A 24,549-nucleotide genomic window follows, 5' to 3' on the forward strand; every position below is an offset into this window, starting at 1 on the left:
CATTGTCTGGGCTCCCTGGCAGTCGAGGCACCTCAGCAGCTTTGAGGTTGATGCAGGTCAGCCTCACTTCTCAAAAGCATGGATGCAAGTAGGTTAAAGTGATCAAAAAACAACCCAGCCCCCCGCCTCCCACTCACCCAGGGCTGGATTTCCAGCCTTCCCAGGTGGAATGGGAGCCCGCTACTCTTTAGCTCCTCCAACCCAAGAGTTCTCCATCCTGCTCCCTCCCATTTTAGCCATTGCAAACAGCGACTGGGAAAGGTGCGAGATTTTGCAGTAATTCCCTGGTCATTCGTGAGTTAAGTGACACAAACTCAAGAGATGGGACCGTCTGTGGGCTAAGAAACTGTCAGAAGCCTGTGATTTAAATCTTCTGCCCTGGCACTCACTGTGGTATAACTGCAGGGAGAAAGATCACAGAGGGCTTGTGGGAGAAGGGGGAGGCATGTCATGAGGTGAGGGAGCTGTGCTTGTACCGAAAAGGCCTGGCACCTCAGCCCCCCTCCTGATAGCATCTTCAGAGTGAGCCGGGCTTGAAAAGGGCAACAGTTTCCGTTGGCAGGAAGGTGAGAGTTGTCCATATGGGGCTGGTACGTGATGTGCGTGTGTATACATGTGTGGGTGTCACAGCAGAGTGCGCACCGAGCTGGCCTCTGAAGCCCAGCATGGCTCGGCAAATGTCCGTTTTCCCACCGTAGGTCCGAGGAACGATCACCCTCGGCAATGCAGCCGTGCCCCACCACCCATGCAGCTGCAGGCAGGGTCCGCATCCAGCCCTTTGGGCCCAACAGCAGGTCCCAGCCAGCAATGGGAATGGGAAGGTGAGAAAAAGATCTGGGGCAGGTTCAACCCATTGCCAGCATCTGGCCGCGATGTGCTGGATGGAGAGAGGCAGGGGCTCTGCTCGCCGCGCTGGGTGATGCTAGCTGGGGCATTGCATCACCCCCTCTCCCTCCCTGGACCCTGGGAGATAAACAAGGCTGAGGTGAAGTGAAGCAGGTTGTCTGGGTGGCTTGGGAGGGGAGGAGGGACAGCAGGCTGGAGCAGAGGGGAAACCTGCTATGGTACAGTGCAGTGGACCCCAGAACGGTGCACAAATCCCTGACGTGGGGCAGACCCTGCATCATGGCTGGAAACTGGGGTGGGGCTCAAGGGTCTGCCAGAGACTTTTCCCATGGCTGCCCCACCTGTGGCAAAGGGTCAGGGGACATGCAGAGCCGGGTCCTGCCATGCTGTGCCCCTGCTCCCCCGGTGCTTTGCGTGCAGGCACGTCCACCTGTGCTCATCTGAGTGCCCCTAGTAGGATCAAAGGTCTTCTTTTATATTCCTTTTCTTGCCCTTCCTCTCTCTTACCCCTTCCCGCAGCTATCACGGTGCAAGGAGCTATTGCAGGGCCTTCATCTTCTCCTGAGCTGGCCCTGAGATGTGTTTTCTTCCCCAGGAACAGCACCACATTCTGCCCTTTACCTCCTCTTTCCCATTTCTCCGCCCCCCCTTTCATACCTGCAAGACCACAAACCCACAGGAAGCCAGTTTAAAGGGCCAACCCCTTGGCAGATACCTTGAACAAGCTTGAGATGCAGCCACAGAGCCCTTTGCAGCAGAGCCTGGACCTGTCTTTCAGGGGAAAACAGAGGCATGGCCCCAGGGATAGTGCTGTAGCTGCCCACCCCAGGGCACGCTTCTTGCTTTGCTTGGGAGAGAGGTACTGGCTGTCACCAACCCCAGGCTCACATACCAGAGCAGCCCCATTGCATGGAAAAGGACCCAGCCCTGGGGAGAATGAAGTGAATGGAAATCTTGTGGCCTTCAGGGCACGGCTGCACCCACTGGCAGGGCAGCAGGGCTGGTCTGACCCAGTCTAGCCCTTATTTCTTCAACAGCGTTGCAGGGTTCACCTTGCCTGAGCTGAGCCTTACCTACAGCAACTCCCCAGTTGGGCATCCATGGTGTGATGGGTGGTACTGGGTAGAGACCCCGCCTGTCGCCACGCATCTTAGCCCCAAGGGATTTGGCTGAAGAGACTCTTCAGGTGGCACTTTCCTTTCCAAATGGGCAGGCTGAAGGATTGAATCATAGAAAACTTTTCTAGAAGGTCTGGCCACACGTTTCCGCTCCTCCCTCTTCCCTTACTCCTCACCTTTTGTAAGTGTGACAAAGTCACCTCCAATCTACCAGCATCTCACCTCAAGGGGCCAGGAACATGCACAAGCACAACCCCTGCACTTCCTGAGGACACATTTCTATGTGCTTGCTCAGAAGTAAATAAAAAATGAGAAGGCTGGGCTCCGATCTGACACTATTGCATTTACTAGGAGATATATAGCCCTAGCTCTGGGCCTGACGCAGGACCAAAGAGGCCTGTAAAGATGCGCATGATTATGTTTTCCACCCCTTGCCAAACAAAGCGTCTGGTACACGTCAAACCACAGGAGAAGCTATGTGAAGATGAATTAAACTCAAAACAGAAGGTCCTATATGGGCATCTTCTCTTGTTTTCTTGTCCATTCCTTCACTTCAGCAGGAGTCCCCTCAGTCCAAACCCCATAGATGCTAAACAAAACCCCACCTACATCTTCGACTTGCACTGAGACCCCCAAAAGGCATCTCCCTGTCCTTAGGACTCTGCCCCTCCTAGATCTTCCACTCAAACCTCCACGTCTTTGCTCCCCCATCATGTCTCCCTGTTTTCCCCAACTTTATGGGCAATCACCACTTGTCTTTCCACCTCTGACCTGAACCTCAAGCCTTTCTCATCACATACAGGTCTTCCAAAAATGTGTGTCCCATTTAACTCTGGAACTGCCACTCGCCCCGTTGTTAGCAAGCGCAAGTGCCTAGTCAACAGTTTAATGTCCCTCTTACATCTGTACTTCCTGGCTTTCACCTCTTCGCAGAGAAAAAAGAAACACCACAGGGAAAACAGAAAACACACATGCTTACTAAGTACTTGATAGAAGGATGTGCTAAAAAATTCACAGGATAAAGTGTCTGATCCCCCTTAAGAGAACTCCAGCATTAACCCAGCCTTCCTCAATATAATTAATTAAGTACTTGAATCCTAATTCTGCAACCCATTGTACTGTCCTGTTTTTTTTTGTAATTTCCAAAGAATCGTTCCTTGAATTTTCTTAAAGCTTTACCAGCAAAGAGGAGAGGGTTGTCATAGATAGAAGTGTTCAACCAGTAAATATCTTTAAGGTAATGGTTCTCCACAAAGGAAACAGACAGAAGATTGCCAAGGATTGCCCAGGGAAGTTTCAGAGCTGAGTTAGACTTTGTACCTGTCTCTTTCAGGTCAGTGTCTTTTCCATCACGCTATTCAGCGATAACCAGAGCTAGAAGGAATAGGTTGGGAGGCAAAAGCAGATCTAAGTGCAAAACAACCAGGGAAAAAAGTTTAATACCACTGGGAAAAAAAAAAATACAAAAGTTCTTGGAGTTCATTTGGTTTTGTAACATAAAGCACCATTAATTCCACAGTACATTACAACTCAGCCTACTACACCTTCCAGAAAGCACCCAATACTCCTGAAATCTGATTTAGCACCAAGGGATTGCGTTCTTCTTTAGCACCAAGAAGCCTGTCAAACACACCCTTTGGTCCCCCTGCCCTCCTGTCTCATGTGCATCAGGCACCATCTGGCTGCTCATGGGTAGCACATGAGACCTATCACTGGCATTCAAACACCAAATAGAAAAGGAGGAAGAAGGAAGCTTGTTTCTGGAGATATTCAGTGTTAGAGAGGCTTGCTTCACTTCAGGGAGACAAAGGGGCACTATACACTGTTAATAGACAATATCTGGGTTTGCAGCCTGTTGAGGAAGAGAGAAAGGGATTTGGTCCTGAGCATCACCTCCAGCATACCGTTTCCTCTCTACTGCCTGAAATCCCATCTCTGAGCAATTCCACATGCTTGACTTGCTAAGGGAGGGGAAGAAACTCACAGTCTTCTTTAGTTCCCATGATCCCATCATCACATGTTTCCCTGGGAAAACCCAGCTTTGCCTCAGCGAAACCTTGTTTTTATACCCCTTGCCTCAGTGATGGTGGTGGGGAGGATCCAAGGCAGAAAGTGTCCGAAACTCATTCCAGTCTGTACAGCTTCCTCAGCAAAGCAGGGAGGGTAAGTAAACAGGGCAAGAGAGAAAATGTCCTGCAATTCTCTCAAGTTAATTTCTAATATTTAGCCTGGGTCCCTGTGCCTTTGCCATCCCTGGCTGGGTGTACCGGACCTAGTCCTGTATAATGATGCATATCTCCTATGGGAGAGCTCTGGTAGTCCCAGGTGCTATAGGCAGAGACCATGGCTAATCATGAGACCGCAGAAGCTAGATAAGTCAGAAGACTTCATTATCAGTGATGGGCAGAGGAGAAATACAGTTTCTCCTGCTTGTCCTGTCCTGAGACTCAAAAAACACACCACTCTTGGCACTGCTGTTTACGGGAGCACCACAACATGTGGAAGTAGGTTTCCCAAAGTGCTGAGTCAGCCTCACCTGCTCCCCCCAGGACTGTAGCAATCCCAGTGAGTGAGAACAGGGTGAGACCAGTACAAATGGTACTAGAAAACCCTACCGCTGGCATTCCTTTCCCACTGCGACATCTCCAGCCTGACAAGAAGAGCGAGGGTTTGTTTTAGCCACATGCTTTTCTCAGTCGCTCTGATGAGATTGGCAGAAAAGGGCACGGAGCGTGTGGCAGGGAAGCTTTTAACCCTGGGGTGAGGTCCTGTAGTGTCACCTCCATCTCTTTTCCATCACAGAGGCAAAGAGGTGCCAACTTGCCCAGGTTTGGAACTGATTTAACTGCAATTGCCCTTACAGCCTGCAGCTCAGGTTCTGAAACAGCCGTCCCTCAATATTAATGTGGGAGAACCACCTTCAGGAGGACAAGGTAATGGCATGCAGGAGCCAGGGCCTGACTCTCCCCTCACATCAGCAAGTGTTAGGGATGACTGCCGATACCAATGGAAGGGCATGGGTCCACCTCTGCCAAAGAAGAGAGCAGATTCGGGTTCACTGTCTGGACTAGCTTCCTGCAGCTGGGGAACCGAGACCGAGTAGCACCCCAGGGGAGGTTTGGGAGGGTTGTGTCTCTCTCTCGTTCTGTACTTATGATCCCTAGTAGGAATAGAGTGGTGGGCTCTACTGATTCAATGGCAGATGCTTCTGAAGGGTCTGGCTGAGCGTCTGGCCCTTCATCTCTTCAAAGATGGCACAGAGGAGGACAATCCCGCCAGGCCTAGATTTTACAGCCAACCTGGACTCTGTAACCCAGAAGGGTGTCTAAGGAAAGCCAATGACATACTTCAGAAGGCCAACAGTCCCCTTTTTGGAAAGACAGTATCGTCTCTCACCGCTCCTACATCTTCCTTGTGCTACAGGAGGCCATCAGACCCCAGGCCGCTCTCCAGACTACAGGTGTGAGAGGTGACATTACGGCCATGTTGCAGGCTGCAAAACTGGCATGTCTAGCTGGGATGGAGAGGAACCAGATGCACCCAGGCACTGGGGACTTTCCAGCCCTTTCTACAGGAGTCCTTTGTGTATGAAGCCCCAAAGAGGGACACATCCCCAGGAGCAGCATTTTAGCTTTCCTCCTGCTCTAGGACCCTAAATGCCAGACACAGCTCGCTGGCAGATTTAGAAGAAGCCAATAACCTAAGTTGGGGTCATGAGGTGAGAGGGCGAGAGATGGTAGTGTCACACTGTAAGTGGACAGATACAGGCCTGGCTACAAGAGAGCGTGAGGTGGGAGCCAGTGCGGCAAGTTTCACACTCAGTGCCTGAGACTTGACAGGCCCATTTCCAAGTGATTTGCAGTGGTTGTGGGCAGTAAAGAGGGAGAGAGAGGAAGAAGAAAAAGGCCAAAGAGGCCCCAAGGAGGAGGAAAGGCAGTTAGTCAATGCTGGGCTTGACCAGGTACCCACTGAAGGTGATGTACACATCAACATCGTCACTGTAAATGGCATTCTCCCTCTCCCGCTTGTAGAGCCTCACCCAGATCTCATCATTTTCCTGAAGTTCCAGCATGAGGCTCTGGCTCTGCATGATGCTGCGGTCACTGGGTTGGGCATACAAGATGACTGCCTCTTCTTCGTTGTGCATGATGTGCATGTAGGTCTCCTTGAAGTTCCAGGTGTGGACATTGAGGCTGAAATAGTAAAGTCCACCTACATAGCAGTAGAATTTGCCATTGAACATGTCGAAGTGGCTGTAGAGGTTGACAAAGACGGTGTCGAAGATCAAGACCTGGAAGCCCTCACTGCTGTGCAGCGCTTTCTTGCGACCAACGGAGAATGCAGCGTACTGATGCTTGCAAGGGTCTCCGGCTGTGCCCATCTGTCCTTTACTGCCCTTCTGGCCCTGGGCACCCCGCTCACCTCGTGGTCCTTCTTTGCCCCATTTCCCTGGCATCCCAGGCTCTCCCCGGTCTCCTTTCTCTCCTACAAGAGGAAGCAGAGGACACAACTCCTGTGTGATACCAGAGGGAGAGGTGGAAGTGGCGGTGAGGAAGCCTAATGAGGAGGCAGAGGATTGCTGAAGGATGGGGCAATGCCAGAAGAAGGAATGCTCCTGAGGGTCACAATAACACTGTGCTTCATGGGAAAGGAGCTAGCAGAGCTCTAGGTGCAACTAGGGTCTCTTCTCTTATGAAGCCCCTGCTCACCACACGATATGGCCTTACACCTCTCCTATGATCCAATTATCCATGTAGTGCACACACTGTTCTTGCTGTAGGTTGAAGAAGGGGAAGCCTGTGGGAGAATATGACTAGAGAGGTACAATGAGGTGGGTCAGAGGGAAAAGATCCAAGCTGGACTTGGCGGATGGTGCAGTGTAAGTTAGAGGGCTGGTACTTTGACAATACCAGCATCCTTTGGGCATCCTGTATAATTAATACTGCAGTTCTAACCTGGGGTTTGTGCGTTGCCTGTCACATGCTTGGGCAGGCATCAATACAGGGAGAGAGCAGCACCAGAACGTACTTTGTGTACAGAGAGAAGAGTCGGGGGGTGAAAGCAGCCTCCAGCACAAGCGACAGCATCCCAAATTTGTGCCTTTTTTCTTTTCCTCCTCTCCATCCCCTGCATGGTATTGCAGGTCTCCCTGCAACACCCCACTCTAGCCCAGGCCTTTAAGTGCCCCAGACACACTTCTGAGCTTTGATGGACTGCAGCTATTTCCAGGCTGGGCAGGGAAGGGGGAGCATCTGCCCAGCTAGCCCGGAGGAACCGCAGAGCAACAATAAGTGAGTGGAGCAGGATCCAGCTGGGAACAGGCTTTTGCCCGCAGCAAAGGCTAAAAGGGGAGCCCTGAAGGGAGGAGCTGATCTAAAACAGGGAGCCTTTTCCCGTTAGCCAAGCCAGCCACAGCAGGGAGGAATGAGCCAGGTCACTGCCAGTTAGCCTGGAGGTGCTTGCAAATAGCTGCTGCCTTCCCTTGCCCTCCTCCCCCTCCAAAATGCGTGACCCATGGAGCTGGAGAAGGTTCCCCCACAGCCTTCCTGGATGCCAATGCCTACCCTCCAAACATGCTTATTTTGCAGCTGGATGGAGACTGCTCCTTCCCTCAGGCACTACAGAACTCTGGAAGTCTGAGGCAAGGAAGGTGTCCTCCCAGCTTGGCCAGAGGCTGCCACTGCCACTCCTGTGCTAGCAGGGAGGAAGAACTGGGAGCAGGCAGCATCCCGAGGCACAGAGGTCACAGCACAGGTATGTGCTTCTCTCCTCCCCAGGCTACTCTTGATCACCACACAAAACATCTAAACCCTGGGCACGGTGTGTGCGGTCGCATGCCCGTCAGGATGGCATCTGGCTGGCTGTTAGCATAACCAGCGTGCCAGCAACCCAGCTGTCACCTCCACTGCGGTGCCACCGGTCTCTGAGCAGACTTTGGCATCCCGGGGCCATGATGGGCACTTACCCTTCAGTATGGTGATGTTGATATAGGGACGGACCTCCGGCATTGGGTAGGGCAAGTGGTAGTGGCTGGGAGGGAGCGGTGGGGCATCTGTGGAAGAGTCCAGTGGGTCACAACAGCGCTTGCAAGCACCGGGGGCTGGTTCTGTGGGGTGGGCTTCATCGGTGGGTGCCCCAAGCACAACAAGAGGGAGAAGAAGGAAGGCCAGGGGTGCACGCAGGTGAATTATGCCCATGGTGACCTGGGAAGATATGAGGAAGTGCCAGAGTGAGGTATAAGAAGGGGAGGACACAGGGGATGGAGCAGAGATCACCACAAAACATCTTTCTGTGACTGGAGCCAGGGGTGGGATGAAATGGCATTGTCCTGTGGAGGGAGTTTACATGCTTCAAGTCCCTGGAGGTTCAAGGCTGCAATCTGAGTAGCAACCGCATGGCCCAAGAGGATGCCCCACGCCCTTCTGCCCAGACCGATGGAGACTAGGTACTAACTCTGGAAGAAGGCTTGACCCTTACTAGGCAAACCACTGGAGCCACTAGAAGATTCAGTCCCCAGCCTGGGGTAGAGGAAGGAGACATGGCAAGCCCCACAGCACCTTTAGCAAAAGCATACTCTGGTAGGCTGCTGAATCTGTGGGGAGGGCTGTAAAAAACTTCTCCAGTCCTCCAGTCACTAGGTATCAACTCTTTTCGGGAGTCTAACCCAACGACCCCCCCATCCCAGCCAGAGTCCGACCCACATCTCTCTGCAGAGAGACACCCTCTCCTGTGGATTGGGAACTTAACTTCAGCCCGCTCCTTCCCCCCCACCAAATCCCATCCCTCTCTGTGCCTCAGCCCCCTCCTACCAACGCTCAGTTGTGTTCTCAGCCAAACCCCAGCACCTTCCCAAAGGGATGGCCGGCTCCTCCGAGAGCGGCCAGCAATTCCAGGCCTTCGCAGAGCTGCTCCGTTGCGGAGGGTGAAGGAAGCAAAGCTCGGAGCAGGCAGCCTGCGGAGAAGCCTGCTTACGAAAGACAGACGCGCAAACGAGCTGAGAAAGCCCCTCTCCCAGCCTCTGCCCCCCCTTCCCTCTGCCTGCACCCCAGCTCAGCGTGGCAGCTCACCCCAAAGGCTGAGGGCTCCCCTCTGTGCTTCCCAGCCCTTGCTTGCGGGCTCCCCTCCGCCTGCAATGCCGGCCCCCCGGGCCCATGGCTTTAAGAAAGCTGGCTCTTGGCACAGGCACTGCTGAGTGCTGGCTGGGTGAGCAAACTGGGCTTGGACCTGCTCCCTCCCCTCTCCCTCCCTTTCCCTCCCTGGCTTTGGGCGCTCTCCATTGCAAACCGGCTTGGGTTTCGGCGCCTTTTAACTCTTTCCTAGGTAGGGCCTTTTCCTTCTATATGGTTTGGGTTTTTTGGTTTTTTTTTTCCCCTCTGCCTTTTTGCTTCCTAACAACCTAGCCTCAATCAGCAAAATGCAGGCAGCACAGATTACACCCTGTACAAAGAGTGGGCAGGCAGCAGGGCAGTGTCCGACCCTGAGCATCTCAGGATGGGCAAGGTGAGGTGCATCGGTGCAAAAGACAGACTTTCCTTCAGGTGGGACGGTGCAGGACCCTGCCCTCATACCTTTGTGTTAGTGCCTTGTCCCACGCATTAGCCCTTCACTTGGCTGGCCACGGTCTCTCCCCAGCTGTGCCTGTCCCACTCATAGTCCCCAAACTCCATCTTTCATTCTCTCCCGCATTGTTTCTTCTCCACGTCACTGCGGCCTCTCGTCCCAGGCATGATATTTCTAGCAGGCTCATCTGCCAACTGGGAGAGGCATCAATTTTTTTTCCCCTCTCTGGACATCCCCTCTCCCTGGGCAGAGCCCCAAGCCTTGCACTCCGGCGCGTGTCATTCCCCGGTCACGTCCCCGGTTAGGTCTCGGGCTGAGCAGTTTGCACGGAGGGGTGTGCCTGGCCTGAAGCTGCCAGCAAAGCTGAGGATCTGGAGCAAACCCTGGCCGTGATCTTTGCCCCCAGCCTGGCGCCAAGCTGACATGCTTGTGCTGTTGGGATGAGCACTACGTGGCTGCACCAGAACCGGGGAATGGAGGGGATTGGGGGGGGGGGGGAGAAGAGCATGGGGGGGACAGACAGGAGACTTTTCTTACACTGCAGAATCAGTTGGTAAGAGGATTTGGGGGATCCTGCTCTGCAGCAAAACTGGCTTTGCGAACCTATACCCTGGGGGGGTGCACATATGTATCTGTGGGAGGTAAAAGGAAGGATGGGCAATAGCTCTCTTCTGCAGGGGCCAGAAGTGCCAAGTCAGCACTGCGCCTCCTGCAATTTGCAAGAGAAGCTGGAGAAGGCTCCAAGGTTTCCGAGGGGGAAAGGGTTTTGTGCATATCTACGTGTGCTTGGATTTTTTTTTTTTCTGTTTTCCTTCTCCCATTTGTTTGGTTTGGGAATGGGAGGCCCCGCTTCCCAGAGAGTGGCTGGCGTTTGGCAGGACCCCAGCACCACTGGAGAAGCAAGCGGAAAACTCTGGGAAAATATGTGCTGCGAGCTGGGGGGAAGGGAGGAAGGGGGGCTGGGAGGCCTGGAGATATTCTCAGGCTGCCTGTCAGTCTGGAGCTCAATGAACATGGAGTGAACGTGCCTCCCAGCTGGGGAAGGAAGAGGACCAAGAAATTCACTGCTGTGCTCAGGAGTTCCTAGCCGGGCTCCAGCACTGACATGCAATGAGACCCATTGCAAGTTTGCCACGTCTGCCCGTGCCTCGGTTTCCCCTTTCGGAAAATGAGAGGGCGAAAGGTTAGGGCAACATTTCTCGTTAATGGAGCCTTGCCAGCTGACAGAAGCGGGTTTCTGTGATCAGTTGTGTTGTCTACTCCCGCCTGCTGCTGGTGGGGATTTCAGCAACTGACGGTACTATTGAAAGCCAATAAATTTTCTGGGGTGCATGAAAACTCAGAGACCGACACTGGAGGCAAAGTTCCTCTCTGTCCCATCAAAGCTATTGCAGTGCCTCACTCCCTCAGGTTTTCCTGCCTGGCTTATTTCCAAAAATGACATTACCCCCTTTTGCAGCTCTCGGCCTTATGTCTGGCCTCCTCTACCTTTCCAAGGGCAACAGGTAGCAGGGAGGCCATTGTCCTCATTTCCATCCCACGTTTCCATCTGCGCTCCTGAGTTGCTCGCAACCAAGCAAACGTTCTTCATGGAGGACCTCATCAGCTGGGGTCTTTGTCTTTGTTGCAGCTGACTGCAAGAACAGCTCACAGTGGGCAATGAGCAGGACTTTGTATTTAATGTCCTGCCTCAGCTGAATAGGGACCCGGAGGAAGCCAGCAAACAAAGACTTGCACTGGTGGCACTGCCCAGCTGGGCAGCAGTTTATGCCAGTAAAGACACTTTTGCCAGGGTAATATCGCCCTGCTCCCTAAAGGGAACTAGCTGTACCAGCAACATTTTGCCAGGGCAGCCACATTTGCAGGAGGTTTTGGCTTGTATGGCCGAGTGCTCAAAGATATGAGTTTTGAGAATGCTCTCCAATAACCCTGTGCCAGCCACGCTTTTAAGTGTAACCCAAGCCTGAAGGCACCTTGTGTGCTCAACGATCTTCCCTCTCCCTCATCAACACACTCTGCCTTGGAGGCAGCCCAGGGAAGCTCTGGCCAGATTAGACAGCAACAATCCCTGCTCAAAAGCAGCTGCTTCCTCCTCCTTCTATGTTTCCTCCTTTGTCCTGCAACCCCCCCAGCACGGGAAAAGTAGGGGGATAAAGCCTGGCTCTCCCCCAGCGACTGCCTCCATCCTATTAACCCTCTCTACCACGGGTACAGAAGGAAGGAAATGACTTTACAGGTACACACACCAAACGCCTTCGATGTTTTCTCCCCTTTCCAGCCCCTGTGTACAGCTCAGCTCCCCCCGCTGCACATGTGGATCCCCTGCCCTGCTGCACATACACACGTACTCGCACCCACCCACAAACACCCACACACTCGCTCTTCACACCTCCTCCCTCATCAAAACCTCCGGAGCAAAGGTATCATCCGCACCAAGAGGCAGAGAAACGGCACCTTCTCTTCCCTTTCTCGCCTGCTTCTCCTCCACCGCAGCCACTTTCCCTTTCCCCTTTTTCCCACCCCTCCGTCCCCGCTCTCCAAGAGCATCGCAAGCCGGGAGGGGAAGCGGAGGACCTCTTACCTCCGCTCCCCTCCGGAGGGGTCCCGCGTTGGGTTCTCCGTATCCTCAGCTGCTCCTGGTTAGGAGCGCGGGGAGGGAGGGCTGGCGGGGCCCAGCTGACTCCAGCCAGATGTTCGCCAAGTGCTCTTATGTAATTACTGTCTTTTCCATCTTGCCTCCGAGGCCTTTGTGCGTGTCTCCCCCCCCTCCACCCCCAGCTCTGGCCCGTGTCAGACTTGGCTTTCCCTCCATCCCTCCTTCCACCCACCCCGCACAACATCACGATTTGCTCAGCTCAACAGCTGATTCCTTCTGGAAGCAAAGTTCAGGCTTTTGGCTACTGCCGTTGCTACCCTTGGCAAGAGAGCTCATGTGTTTCAAGAGCTGGGAAGTGATGGGCAGCACTGTTCTGTGCTCACCTCCTCTCCATCACTGCCCCACAGCTGCCGGGTACCTTTGCTTTATCCTTCCCTAGCGCCTGCAAACGGGGAGAGGGACAACTGAGGCACGGAAATGTGACAGCGTGTTTTTATGCTGCAGTACTTTGGGGTGCCCTCGGGTTACCCTGTAAGAGCAACTGCCCTCCACCGTATTGGGTTCACTGATCATCTCTGGCCAGGCTGCAGAGGGAGTTGGGAAGACTAGATGACCTTTAAAGGTCCCTTCCAACCCAGACTATTCTACGATTCTGTGATCAGATGAATCTTTTCCAGCCTATGGACTCCACGGCTGTGCACGAGGCTTGTGTAACAGCCAGCCCTTGTTACCCAAGAGCGCCAACACAGTATGAAATTACTGGCTTAGAATATCTTGTACATCTCTGAGGATGGGCAGGCCTGTCGGACGTCAGCTGCCTGGCTACATTTCTCTCCTAACTTCTGCCCACGTGTGGCCTGGACCAACCAGGAACAACGCATTCCATGGCTTTACGCAGGCTGCTGCTGAGTTTGAGGGCACTGCTGCCAGCAGGGATTTCTGCTGTGGGCTGCTCGGCAGCCTGGACTGTCTCACACAGAGATCAAGGCCTGGCAAAGCCGCTACATTTTTTTTGCTGTGCGTTGCTGAAACGCCACGTGGCTGAGGAGCAGCTGGAAGAGCCGTTCACCTTTACTCATCGCTGGGGCAAAGCTGTTGCTAGACCTGGCAGTCTCTGGCACTAAGCATGAAAGCGTGAGCTTGTGTCCCACTTCCCACTGCCCCCACAGCTAGTCCGAGACACGGCATGTCTGCCAGACACGCCTGAACGGTGTATCAGAGACTGGCTGACATGCTGCATCAGTTGGAGATGCTTTGCAGCTAAGGGCGCATCACCCAGGCTGTCCTCCCCATAGGTAGCTTTTCCAGCTTGAGTGTCCCATCTCTTACCCCCACCTTGTGACCCTGCCTGCGAGACCGCTGAGACAAGAAACTGCACCAGTATCCACCCCAAAAATCTGGCAGGTGACTACAAGCGCTAACCCTAGCGCAACCAGCAAGACTTCGTTGCCTTGTAAGCATCTAGGCCCAAGAGCTTGGGTGGGTGGGAGATACCAGGCGACACTGCAGCCTGTTTGAACCAATTCTTAAAAATAACCTTCAGCCAAGCCTGCTGCCGCCTTCTGCTTATCTACATCTGAATGCATCTGAATGCCTCTTCCTCCCATCCACTCCTGTGTAGACCCAGGAGTTTCTACCCCTGTGCTGTCCTCTCCTACACACACTCCTGAGCAGTTATCAGCAGTCGATCACTACTGGGAGTATCTCAACTCTCACAAGGAGCGCTGAGAAAGGTGGATAGTGGTTAGGGCATGAAAATTTTCTTCAGAGGAACCCATGAGTTTTCTCACCAAAGGAACAAGCGCTTTGTGGCAAGAGGGGGGAAGGTGGTGTTTAAGAGCTCACGGAAACTCTTGGATCTGTGACGGGTACTTCCCACTGAGGCAACTACCCTGACACAGGGGGTTTTGAAACAGAAATGTTCTACCATCGCTTGGTAGCACTGTCCTGAGTCTGGTCCTAAAACCAGTCAACAGGGCAAGAGTCCTGCCACGTTCTCTGGCCATTCGATCCAGCACGAGCGTGTTCATCACTCCATCTTCAAGGCACAGGGCACAGGTGGTGTTCAATACCCGCGCAGCGAAGCTCAATGCTTTTCACAGCAACAGATCTCTGCTGCAACTGTATGATGCCTTGCAGTAGCTACAACGCCTCTGAGGGTCGAATAGAGGGGTCTGCATGGATCTCCAGGTCCACAACCTGCATGGTGAATAGGTGGGATTTCCAAGAAGATAGTGGTGCCTCCCTCCGGCACCAGCACTGCCCGGCTGCCTGCAAATGTCAGGCAGCCTGCTACTCCTGCCGACGGTTGGCACCCGTGGCTGGAGGGCAGGTAGGGACAGAGGTGGGCTTATGGTCCTCCATCCTCTCTGCAAACTCCCACCCACAGCTTAACAGCTGCTCCCGTTAAAGACCACCGAAGGAAAACAGTGATGGGGCACAGTCCGTGCATGCACAGTTTGTGAATCAAGGCGTATAGATTTCCTTCCCACGCAGCCCTGTTTGTCATGTGTAGAAGGACACGCTGCAGCCCAGGCGCTTGTCTTTGGCTGCATTGACGTGCCCAGTGTGTGTTTGTGTTTGTGTTTGTGCATGACATGGTGAGTGTGAGATCTGAGTGAGCTGGCTGCGTTGTGCATGGCGTTTGCATATTTTATGCTTGGGAAGGCAAAGAACACCAAGTTTTCACGAGCAAATATTTGCATATTTTCCACTCGTTCGAGCAGATAAAGCATTTCAGTTCTCCGTTGAATCCTCAGGAGAGCCAGGAACATCTTCTTTTCAAGGGTGTTTCCCTTTCTTGTATCTCCCTGTCTCTTTTATCCACTGGCTACCCTATTTCAACAACTGATTAACTGCTTCCTGCCCCCTCCCCACACCCCCTTGTTCACAGTCCTGTACAGCAGCTGAAGCAGAATGTGGCCTGGACAGTTTTGCTGTTGCCTGAGCTGAGCTGCTGTGTTTCCCTGCTGAAGACAAATACAGCAGCTCCCTAACAACAGCTTCAAATGACATTAAGTGTGGGCTGTGTTAGTAACAGCCTGGAAACGCACCCTCGCCTCTCCACGTTGGCACCCCTCCCCAGTCACCATTCACTGCCCTTCCAGTTTCTCTCTTGAAGATCCACTGCAGAGCAAAAGGGTCACACTGAGTGTGTCCGAAGCTGCTCCGAGCCACTGTTGGGCTGGCAGAAATGTGCTTGGGTGTGCAGGTATGGTGGGCCCATGTGTGGGGAGGGTCATTTGCAGGGTCCAGTTGTCAATTCCCAGTTTTAGCCCATGCCTGGGCTGTGTGTATGAAGGTGTATGATGTGCTGCATTCTTGCATTCATGCTTAGGGCAAGAGGTACGTGCGTGTCTGGATATGTGTGCATCTGTGTGGGTGGCCACATATGGTCTCATGCACACATAGCTATACTTGAATCAAAGCACCCACAGCCCTGCATATGCATATATATATTTATACACATTCGCACAGTCACATGTACCCACTCATACAAACATGCTATCACATAAATACTCATTTGTATGCGTGTATACACATCACGTACATACGCCCCTCTCTTTCTGCTCTTGTGCACTCTGACGTGTGCATAGGAACTCTCCGGGCAGCTGGCAGAATGGGGTCTCCGTGTCTCTAACACCCCATGTATGATCAAACGTTTGCTGGGAAGAGGCATTGCACAATGCTGCTGAAATCATTGCGGCCCTTTCTAGTCTTGCAGCTCCGATCTCTACGTGACGAGAATAAAACCTTTTGTGCAGCACAGGGCTTGATGGAGCCCTTATCTCCGTGTCTCTGCACCCAGAATAGAAAAATCCATTTCCATATCTGACTGGAACAAATCCCCCTGAACATGGCCAGAATTTCACTTAGCCACTGCGCACGGTCCCCTTGGCCTCTGGGTTGCCTGGAGTCAATGGTACCACCGTTAGGAGAGGGAGAGGGATCACAAGGGCCATCGGATTAATGCTATTACCACAGAAAAAGCTGGGGATTCACCAGGAGGATGACAGTGCTGAGGAAAGAAGCAGGGGTCAGGAGGCACTGAGGTACCGTCCATCATTCCAAACTTCTGTTCCTATGAACACCAGCCTTTTAATCAATGGTGATAATTTGCAGAATTTTGTAGCGTTTGTTTTCTCCTCAGAATTTCAGACAAAAAATACGTTTTCTTTTCCCTCCTCCAGTCTTATTTTCGGTTCATCTCCTTTTTTTTCCCCCCAGTTTGTCACTGAAAAATAGGATGTGGCGTAGGAGGGAGAAGAAAACACAAGGCAGAAAAATATGATGCTTGTGACCCTTTTCTTTTAAGCTCCTGTTTAAACTAAAGACCCCCATTTTTTTGCAGTTCTCCCTGGAACACATTCTGGCTTTCCTCAGCAGGCTCCCCTGCAGAGCTGCCTTGCTAGTGGGCTCAGACTCCACGCATCAAAATGATGTCTCCTTGGCGCACTTGCTTGGTGCTGGCATTGCAGTGCTTGGGCCCTTCAGAGATGTAGGTATTTTAAGAAACCAACCAGTTGGTGGAGTTTTTTGAGTGGTGACTTGCAGCAGATGGAGCTGCAAAGGTGTGCGAAATGAAGTCTCAGCTCCATTCGGTGGTGAAGGAGAGAGTCTCCGTTAAGTGTGTTGGCAGCCAGGGAACTCCCCCACCTCCCCACGGCAGCTGGGCAGCCACTCTGTGGAGAAGGAAACCTTTGCTATAGCTGCCCCCAAACCCATCTGAGCTGCCTCCTGCAAGGTCCTCATTCACTGTCACATGCCTTCTTCAATGCCTGGTCATCAACCACGACCAGCACTACATGCTCCCCAGCTAATACCATTTCCCCCCTGCCCTACTGTGATCGCCGTGCCAGCGGTGCCCAGCGTTCACCTTGCCCTGCTCCTCACTGCAAGAGGAATAAGACAGACCCCCATTTAAAGTGCTGCGTTGTCCATCTGTCTGACCACTTGGTAGCCAGACCTTTTAATCCTCCTACTGTTTGTTGCCCCGTATAGAGGCAGGAGCTCTGGCAGTTCATCTTCATTGTGCTAGGATTTCTTGATTGTGCTTCACCCAGTGGATGCTGTGGGAGCTCCCCAAGAAAAAAAAAAATAAAATTGGCTTTTTTAGTCCAACAGGCTGTGTATCCCATGCCCATACATAGTTAGGCTGCTTTTCTCAATGGGGCCCACAGTGTGGGCAGCTGATGTGTGGATGGAAGGAGGAGGAGATGTGAAGAGTTAGCAGAGGATAGAAACTGGCTACCAAGCACTTTCTTTTCCCCATGAGTTGAACCTGTGTTCCTGGGTGTCTGACTGCCCACGCTCAGGGGAGCAAGTGCACTTTGTAAGAGGAGCTAAGCGATAGCTGTGTGGTATCGCTGGTAGCTCGGCTCCCGAGGCTGCGCCTTGGCACCAGCATCCCCAGCTCAAAGAGGAAACAAGAGGATGGAGGATTCATAGGGACAATCTTTCTCTGTCAGGGAGCTGATGGCTGTACCAGTGGCTGAGAGCACAGCTGAATGTCTTTTGCTCGGTCATGTTTGGAGTCCCTTCCCACCCTTCCTCTGCTCTCTGACCTGGCTGGGACATGTCTCCTCACCTGATGCCCTGCAATGGTCCTTTCCTGACCTCAGGTGCCCTGCACTGTAGTTCCCCTGATGCCTGCCAGGTTTTCACTTCTTCTCACATCACTTTTGGGTGACCTTGTCTCTTGCTTCCTCATAAAGTGGTTCTGTTCCCATCATCCTCAGCTGCTGCAGCTTGTTCTGCTTTCCAGTCCAGGGCTTTTGTCTTCTGTCCCAGCACACCTGGCCCCATGCCATCCCTTCACATCTCATCCCTTCTCTCAAGTGACCTGTGAGACATCTTTCCATCACCCAGCCAGCTCTTATCACTGACCCTCCGTGGACTGCCTCCTCCAACATCTCCTGACCTCAGGGACCCACCCGGGTGGGTCCCTCCTTCCCAAAATTATTTGTGGAGAAAAGTGCCCAAATATAACCAAGGGCTCTGATATGAGAGTCTTCGTGATGGCTGTAGCTTAGCAACAGCATTCGTGGAGAAGTTCAAGGTGTGGGGACAGACATTTAGCAGAACCTGCAGGAATGAAGCCAAAGTGGAGAGAGAGAGACCTTCATCCCACCCACCCTCATACATTGCTGCTCCTCTAGCCTGCACACTCAGACAGGTCCACCCACAACTTCCCTCTAACAACCGATGCACAAAAGCAAGCACTCATCCAACACACAGCAACACACATACTCTCACACTCTTACCCAAGCATTCACATGTGCACACACATTTCCGTATATACTTGCATGCCTTTACAACTGTATCTACACTTAAACATCCCACAATTACATAAACACACTTCCTCATCTGTGTTTGTATACTTATACACGTGCATACCCCCTTATGTACGTTTGTACACATTTATACACGCCCCACAGCCACACACAGATTAGCATCAGTGCCCAACCCGTGCACATCTCCCACCAGCCCTCACTCCTTGATGTCTGGTCCTGTTCAGCCAGTCTCATACACGTACAGTCCAGTGATCAAACTTTTGCAATCAACCACCTTTGTACACATGCAGACACATCATTTCTTCTCCATCCTGGGCCAAATACTCTACCATTTCCCACAAGATGAATCAGTTCCTAGTATTGCCCAGAATCCTGCAACTATAGCTCTCACACACTGGAGATCATCCGACCTCCCTCTGCTCCCTGCCCCAATCCTGTACTGATACATGCCTTGATCTCCTGTACCAGCCAAACATTATTCCATACAGAGATCAACTCATCTCAAAGACATTGTGTATTCTCACAAGAGCCAAATCTACACCACCCCCTGCCCTAAACACACAGAACGGTTCTGCCCAGTTGGCCTTTGAAGTCCAAAGGCCTTTTGTTTATTTACAATAAGGCTTAGGGGGAAGAAAAGGGAAAGGGCATTTCAGCTTGTAAGAAACCCTGCCTCCCACCCATGCCTTGTCTTCTTCTGTACCCTTGTTACACCTTCCACCAGGATGCAGAGGCACCAGGGAAACCCTGAAGAATGCGAGGTGCAAGAAAGAAATGTCCCATTTGCTCTCCCAGGTAAGTCTCATCAGCCTGCCCAGAGTCTATGGCAGCCCTAGAAAGAAAGAGGAGGCTTTGAGCAGTCAGAGTGGTCTCCAGCCATGACCAGCATGGGTAGGAAAGTTGTCCCCAAGACATTGGAGAGCTAGAGAAGGGTCAGCCATTCATGCAACTGGCTGGTATGTCTTCACTGCAGACATTTTCCTTTCCTGTTTTTCTTTTAGGGTAAACAGCTTCTCATGTCTATATGGAAGATAATCAAGGCATTGGGAGGCCTTTTTGTTGTATATGCCAGTTGAGGACTTCCTTGAGGTGCCACAGTCAGATGGCAGCTGATGCCCTTCACAGCTGGGTGATCTAAGGATGGATCATGCAATCTAGGGCTGACCTTGTTCTCTCCATACTGTCAGTGCCCATCATCTCTTCAGCTCTCCCTGGATGCAGTCCTTCCTTTACCTGGTACGACGCAAACCTAGGGTGTCCCTTCCAAAGCCAAGAACAATGCCTTGCTTTTTCCACAAGTTCATGGAGCCCTCTTCATCTTTAAGCAGAGTCTTGGACTTTAATATTCCCTTCTATCAACATCTCCCATTGCCTTTGAGGTGGAAAAGCACAGAGGGTGAAGGGGATCCCATGTCCCAGTGTCTCTTTCCCCTGCACCACCCCTTTCATCATAAATAACTGACATGCAACTTGTTGCTCTTTTCACACCCCACAGGCTCCTCAGGGAGTGGTTTTTGCTCATTGCTTTCTCCTTCCCCACTGCTTAGAGGGTGCTCCTGCCTGTCATTACCATTCTGGGTGATCTTGCTGATCTCAGCCTCTTCCTCTTCATCATCAGTCTTCTCTGGGGGGCATGCTGGCACGTCCTGGCTTTGGACACGGCGAGATGGCCTGAGGATGGCCCTACGGAAGCCCTGCTTGAAGCGGTAGGAAAGGAAGCCATAGATGATAGGATTGGCACAGCTGTTGGCATATGGCAAAACCACCACAAGGAAGTAGACACCAAAGAGGGATGGCTCCTCTGGCAGTGGGCAGACAACATTGATTATGTTGAGGACGTAGAAGGGGAGCCAGCAAAGGATGAAGACAGCCACAACAGCCACCACCATGCGGGTCACTCTGCGCTCGGAAAGCTTGTGCTTGGAGGACAGAGCCCTCACCCGCCTGCCAGAGGACCGAACCTTCACAACGATAAGAAGATAGCAGAGACAAATCACCAGCAGTGGCCCAAAGAAGCCCAGGGTGGCAGTGTAGACGATGAAGCCAGCTCTCCACACTGAGGCAGGCTCTGGCCACTGGATGTGGCATGTGCTCATCCCTAAAGGGACGTCTGAGAAGACGACCACGGGCAGCACCACTACAGAAGACAGCACCCACACCGTTGCACTCACAGCCTTGGCCACCCGTGCTGTCCGCCATTTGGAGGACTTCCCTGGGTGGACCACAGCCAGGTAGCGATCAACACTCATCACCGTCAGGCAGAAGATGCTGGTGAACTGGTTGATGGCATCCACAGCCATCACCAGGCGGCACATGAAAGACCCAAATGGCCAGTAGGACAGGGCATTTTGGGCAGCCAGGAATGGCAGGCCCAGCATGAAGAGCTCATCAGCTAGGGCCAGGTTCAAGATGTAGACGTTGGTCACCGACTCGCTCACAGAGTGCCGCAGGACCACATAAATGACCAGAGAATTCCCAGCCAGCCCCACCACGCAGACAATGAGGTAGACCAGGGGGATGAGGACACCGCTGACGACCACACCAGGGCTGGCGGTGGTGGAGCTGTTGGGGGTGGTGAAGCCTGCCCAGCTGCCAGAGGCATTCCCCTCCTCCGACACTGCTGGCGTGGGGAGGCTGAAAGCAGAAGTGTCCATAGCAGAGGCAGGGAAGAGGGCAGGGGGCAGCGTCCTTGCAGGATCAGTTAGCAATCTGGAAGTAAGAGGAGGAGAAAAAAGCCTTTGATACTGGGGACATGACAGCTGAACAAGCCACAGATAAAATCACCATATTAACTGTGTGTAGGTATGGGCAGGCATGGGAAGTTGAGGTGAGTTTGTGGATGCTGGAGATGTAGGACAATATTGACCCTATCTAGTCCTGGGAGGCACAGTGGGCACGGAGGGACAAACATGGACATGGCTCAATGTGGGCCAATGGAACCTCTTCCCTAGGGGAAGAACCACAGACTAGGATAGGGACAAAGAAATTTCTCATTTTCTGCTAATGGCTCCAATACAGAGGACATAGTCACCAGGGGCCTGATTCTCATTTGTGAATGGCAGGTGCCTTACAAACAAAAGAAGGAAGAGCATCCAGTGATAACGCGCCATTCCAACTCTGTCTCCCCCATTCACTGAGTATCCTCCTGTTTGCTGAAGCTCTTTTTGGACTGGCCAGGTTATCATGGGGTTGTTAGCCCCACCAGCAGAAATGAAAGCACCTCCACTCTCAATCTGAGCCAAGAGGTTGAGCTCAGCACGTGAGCTGGAGGGTAGTTGGTTTGTGTTATCCCAGTTTGAGAGTAAAGGAGGAGCCAGATTATTCTGAGTACACCAAGAAGGATCAGTCCAGATCTCTCTTGTCTCTTTGTCTCTTGTTTTGTCTCTCTCTCCTTCTGCACCCTGCAACACACTGCTAATGGAAGAGGCTCTGCCTGCCCCAGCTGTTTGTGACACCAAAGCAGTGTCCCAGCCTTCCTAACCTGAGATGCCCAATTGCCCGTCACATCAGGGTTTGGCATGGAAACAGCACTGAGCTCACTCAGAGAGCCTTGAACAAACAAGCTCTCCACTCGCCACCAGCAATCTGCTGACACTGGGTGAGAAGCTGCAGGGAGAGAAGAGACAGAGAAGGGAGGGACGTGCCTTTTGTCTTTTGTCAGGGCTCCATATATGTGAGATACAGAGCCCAGCACACACTCCAGACCAGAGACACCCTGGAAAACCTTATGCAGGGGAGATTTGTGATGCTTGCAGGATCACTCTGGCTCTGGCAAAATTTTCTCGAGGTGTGGACTGGCAGGGTTATCCTTTTGACGAACTAGCTCCTTGGAAGGGAGGATGACTTAGTGGAAGAGAACAGGGACCCTGAGGCTCGCCTTTACCCATCCCAACAAATCTCTTGGGTCTCTGAAGCTCCTTTGTTACTGAAATGAAAACTGGGGATCTCAAAGGAAAGGACTCCCAATATTAACTACTTTCAGGAGGCCAAAACACTCCAGAGACTTTTCTCCCAGATGGGATTCTCTGTACCATCACAACTTTCTTCACAAATGTCTTAATATTGTAGCTTTTATTCTTTTTTGTAGATGTCATTCTGAATTCTGGAAACCTTAGGGGAGACCTGAGCTTTAGATGGATTCTTTGGATATCAGATAGGCAAACACACAGACTCCACAGATGTATCAAATCTTATCCTGAAAGAACCTCATCTGATAGGCCCCATAAAAACACCATTGGGCAACTATGTCTTAAGGCCATTTCTACAGGCTATAGCATAAATGTTTCCTGCTATACTTAAATGAGCTTTGAAGGAAGGGAATTGTTTACACTTTATTTGCAGGTGCCTTGGGCTGTGACACACTGCCCTGATAGAAGCCCATCTTTCGGGGTCCTGCAGTACTGGGTTGTCCCACACATCATGAGTGGCTGCAATGAAGGGGCAAAGTAGGAAGTGATTTGAAACTCTATTTCTAGGCTTGAGGATCTTTCCTCTGATATTTTTTTCCACTGCTGTTCCAGTGACACAAGTCACTTGTTGGAGGAAAGGGGAGGGCAGTGGCTGCTCTGGGGACAAAGATCCCTGCAAAGGGTGGCAGAGACCAGAACAGTACATTCATAAAAAGACGATCCTCTAAAAGGTGAGGACATAGGTAGGAATCCCTTTGGATGTTCCTCCTGCATGCAAAGGAATTTCCAAAAAAAGCATTTGGAGGCAGCCCTACCAATATCAAATATGGATGGGGACACTCATGCTGGGGCTGAAAAGCATTTGGGGAAGTGTCTGGGGTCCAGACCTCAAAGCTGATTGCTCAGGCTGTGGTACAGCAATGCAGTAAATGCAGCCTCAGGGCTCCAAAAGCCCTATCAAAAATGCTAAGGTATGCAATGCAAAGCACTGATTCACTATAAACTCATTCTCCTGCTCAGACAGCTGCAGTGGAGAAACTTTGTCTTTAAGCAGGCATGGTCTGTCTGTACCATTCTAACTTTGCCAAGTACCATCTACCAGCTCAAACATTCTGGCTAGTTTGACAGAACAACCACTGGACACCAGTGCCTCACCTGGGTTGGGTCCGCTCTGCTGGCTGCTTTGGCAACACCTGCATAGGCAGGAATTGATGAGGAACCTTGGCCTCAGATTGGTAGTGTGTTGGCATCTACTTGGGGTCTGTCCCTGATGTGGATAGCACCTGTTGCAAGAAGATTTGGATCCCCTAACGGGTGCTGCCAGAATATACCTGCTCTGTACATCTGGAGAGCAGGAGTAAGGCAGAGAGGTAGGAAGAGAGGGTAAATCGGTGCTACTGCTTTCTTTAGGAAAAACAAAAAAAGATATATTTCTGCGTTGAATGAAAGGAGGAGGTGGATGCTAAAAGCTGAGCTTAGACCTGGTTACAAAACAGGAATAGAAGCTGGGAGGGACCACAGAGTCCAATAACCTGCAGCCCCTCTTGCCACCCTCCCCTCCCGTTTTCCATAGCCCTGCTCCAGCTCAGGACTCCCCCTGCCTCACCTCGGGGCTGAGCTCTCTGGTAGGGACCAGGCTGGGCTGGCAGAATTGGGGGGGGCTGGAGCGCGGGGCAGGTTTCCTTCTCTGGGACTGCAGAGTTAACTTCTGCATGGACTTACCCCCGCGGGAGACAGCTGGGAAAAGCAGGCAGAACCGCCTGGTACTTACGTGTCGTTGGGATGTACATTTTCCTCTGCTTCACCGGGAGAATCCGTGTCATGTTTTTTTCCCCTTCCCCTTTCTTAAAAGCAATTGAACAAAACGGTCCTGGGAGGGAGCGAGTCCCACCATCCACTACCGAAGACGCAAGTCCTTCCTCCTGGACCTGCCCATCGCTTCCCTCCGTGACTGGTGTGGGAGTGGGGCCCACTCCAGTACCCGCTGCTGTCCGGCCGGGGATGTGCGGACCCTCACCCTCAGGCCGGCGGGTCTCTCCCCCACTCTCCCCTCACCATCTGCTGGGGAAGGGGGGGTTCGTCTGCCGGGCTTGGGCAAACAGGATTGAAGTGGCGGCTACCGTGGGATGGCTGCCGACAGCCAATGGGCGCCACGCACGGAAACACCGGCAGGAGAAGGAGAAGGAGGGGATGGACGATGGGGCTGGAGAATGGGAGAGGAGCGGGGA

General features: G+C 52.3%; 2 protein-coding genes across 2 annotated transcripts; both read right to left on the bottom strand.

Annotated features, from left to right (window-relative positions):
- Positions 1–5,901: 5,901 nt before the first annotated feature.
- Positions 5,902–9,211, bottom strand: C1QTNF6 (C1q and tumor necrosis factor related protein 6). The gene is made up of 3 exons (XM_010585420.1): positions 9,032–9,211; positions 7,930–8,167; positions 5,902–6,449 (listed from the first exon to the last, which is right to left on the bottom strand). Exons 2-3 carry the CDS (start codon positions 8,159–8,161, stop codon positions 5,902–5,904), a joined length of 780 nt encoding a protein of 259 aa, XP_010583722.1. The 5' UTR covers positions 8,162–8,167; positions 9,032–9,211.
- Positions 9,212–19,861: 10,650 nt separating this feature from the next.
- On the bottom strand, positions 19,862–24,138 carry SSTR3 (somatostatin receptor 3). The gene is made up of 2 exons (XM_010585421.1): positions 24,093–24,138; positions 19,862–21,122 (listed from the first exon to the last, which is right to left on the bottom strand). Exon 2 carries the CDS (start codon positions 21,065–21,067, stop codon positions 19,862–19,864), a length of 1,206 nt encoding a protein of 401 aa, XP_010583723.1. The 5' UTR covers positions 21,068–21,122; positions 24,093–24,138.
- Positions 24,139–24,549: the final 411 nt, after the last annotated feature.

Source organism: Haliaeetus leucocephalus, unplaced genomic scaffold (assembly GCF_000737465.1).
Source record: "Haliaeetus leucocephalus isolate CR32 unplaced genomic scaffold, Haliaeetus_leucocephalus-4.0 Scaffold101, whole genome shotgun sequence".
In the NCBI taxonomy this organism is placed as follows: Eukaryota; Metazoa; Chordata; class Aves; order Accipitriformes; family Accipitridae; genus Haliaeetus; species Haliaeetus leucocephalus.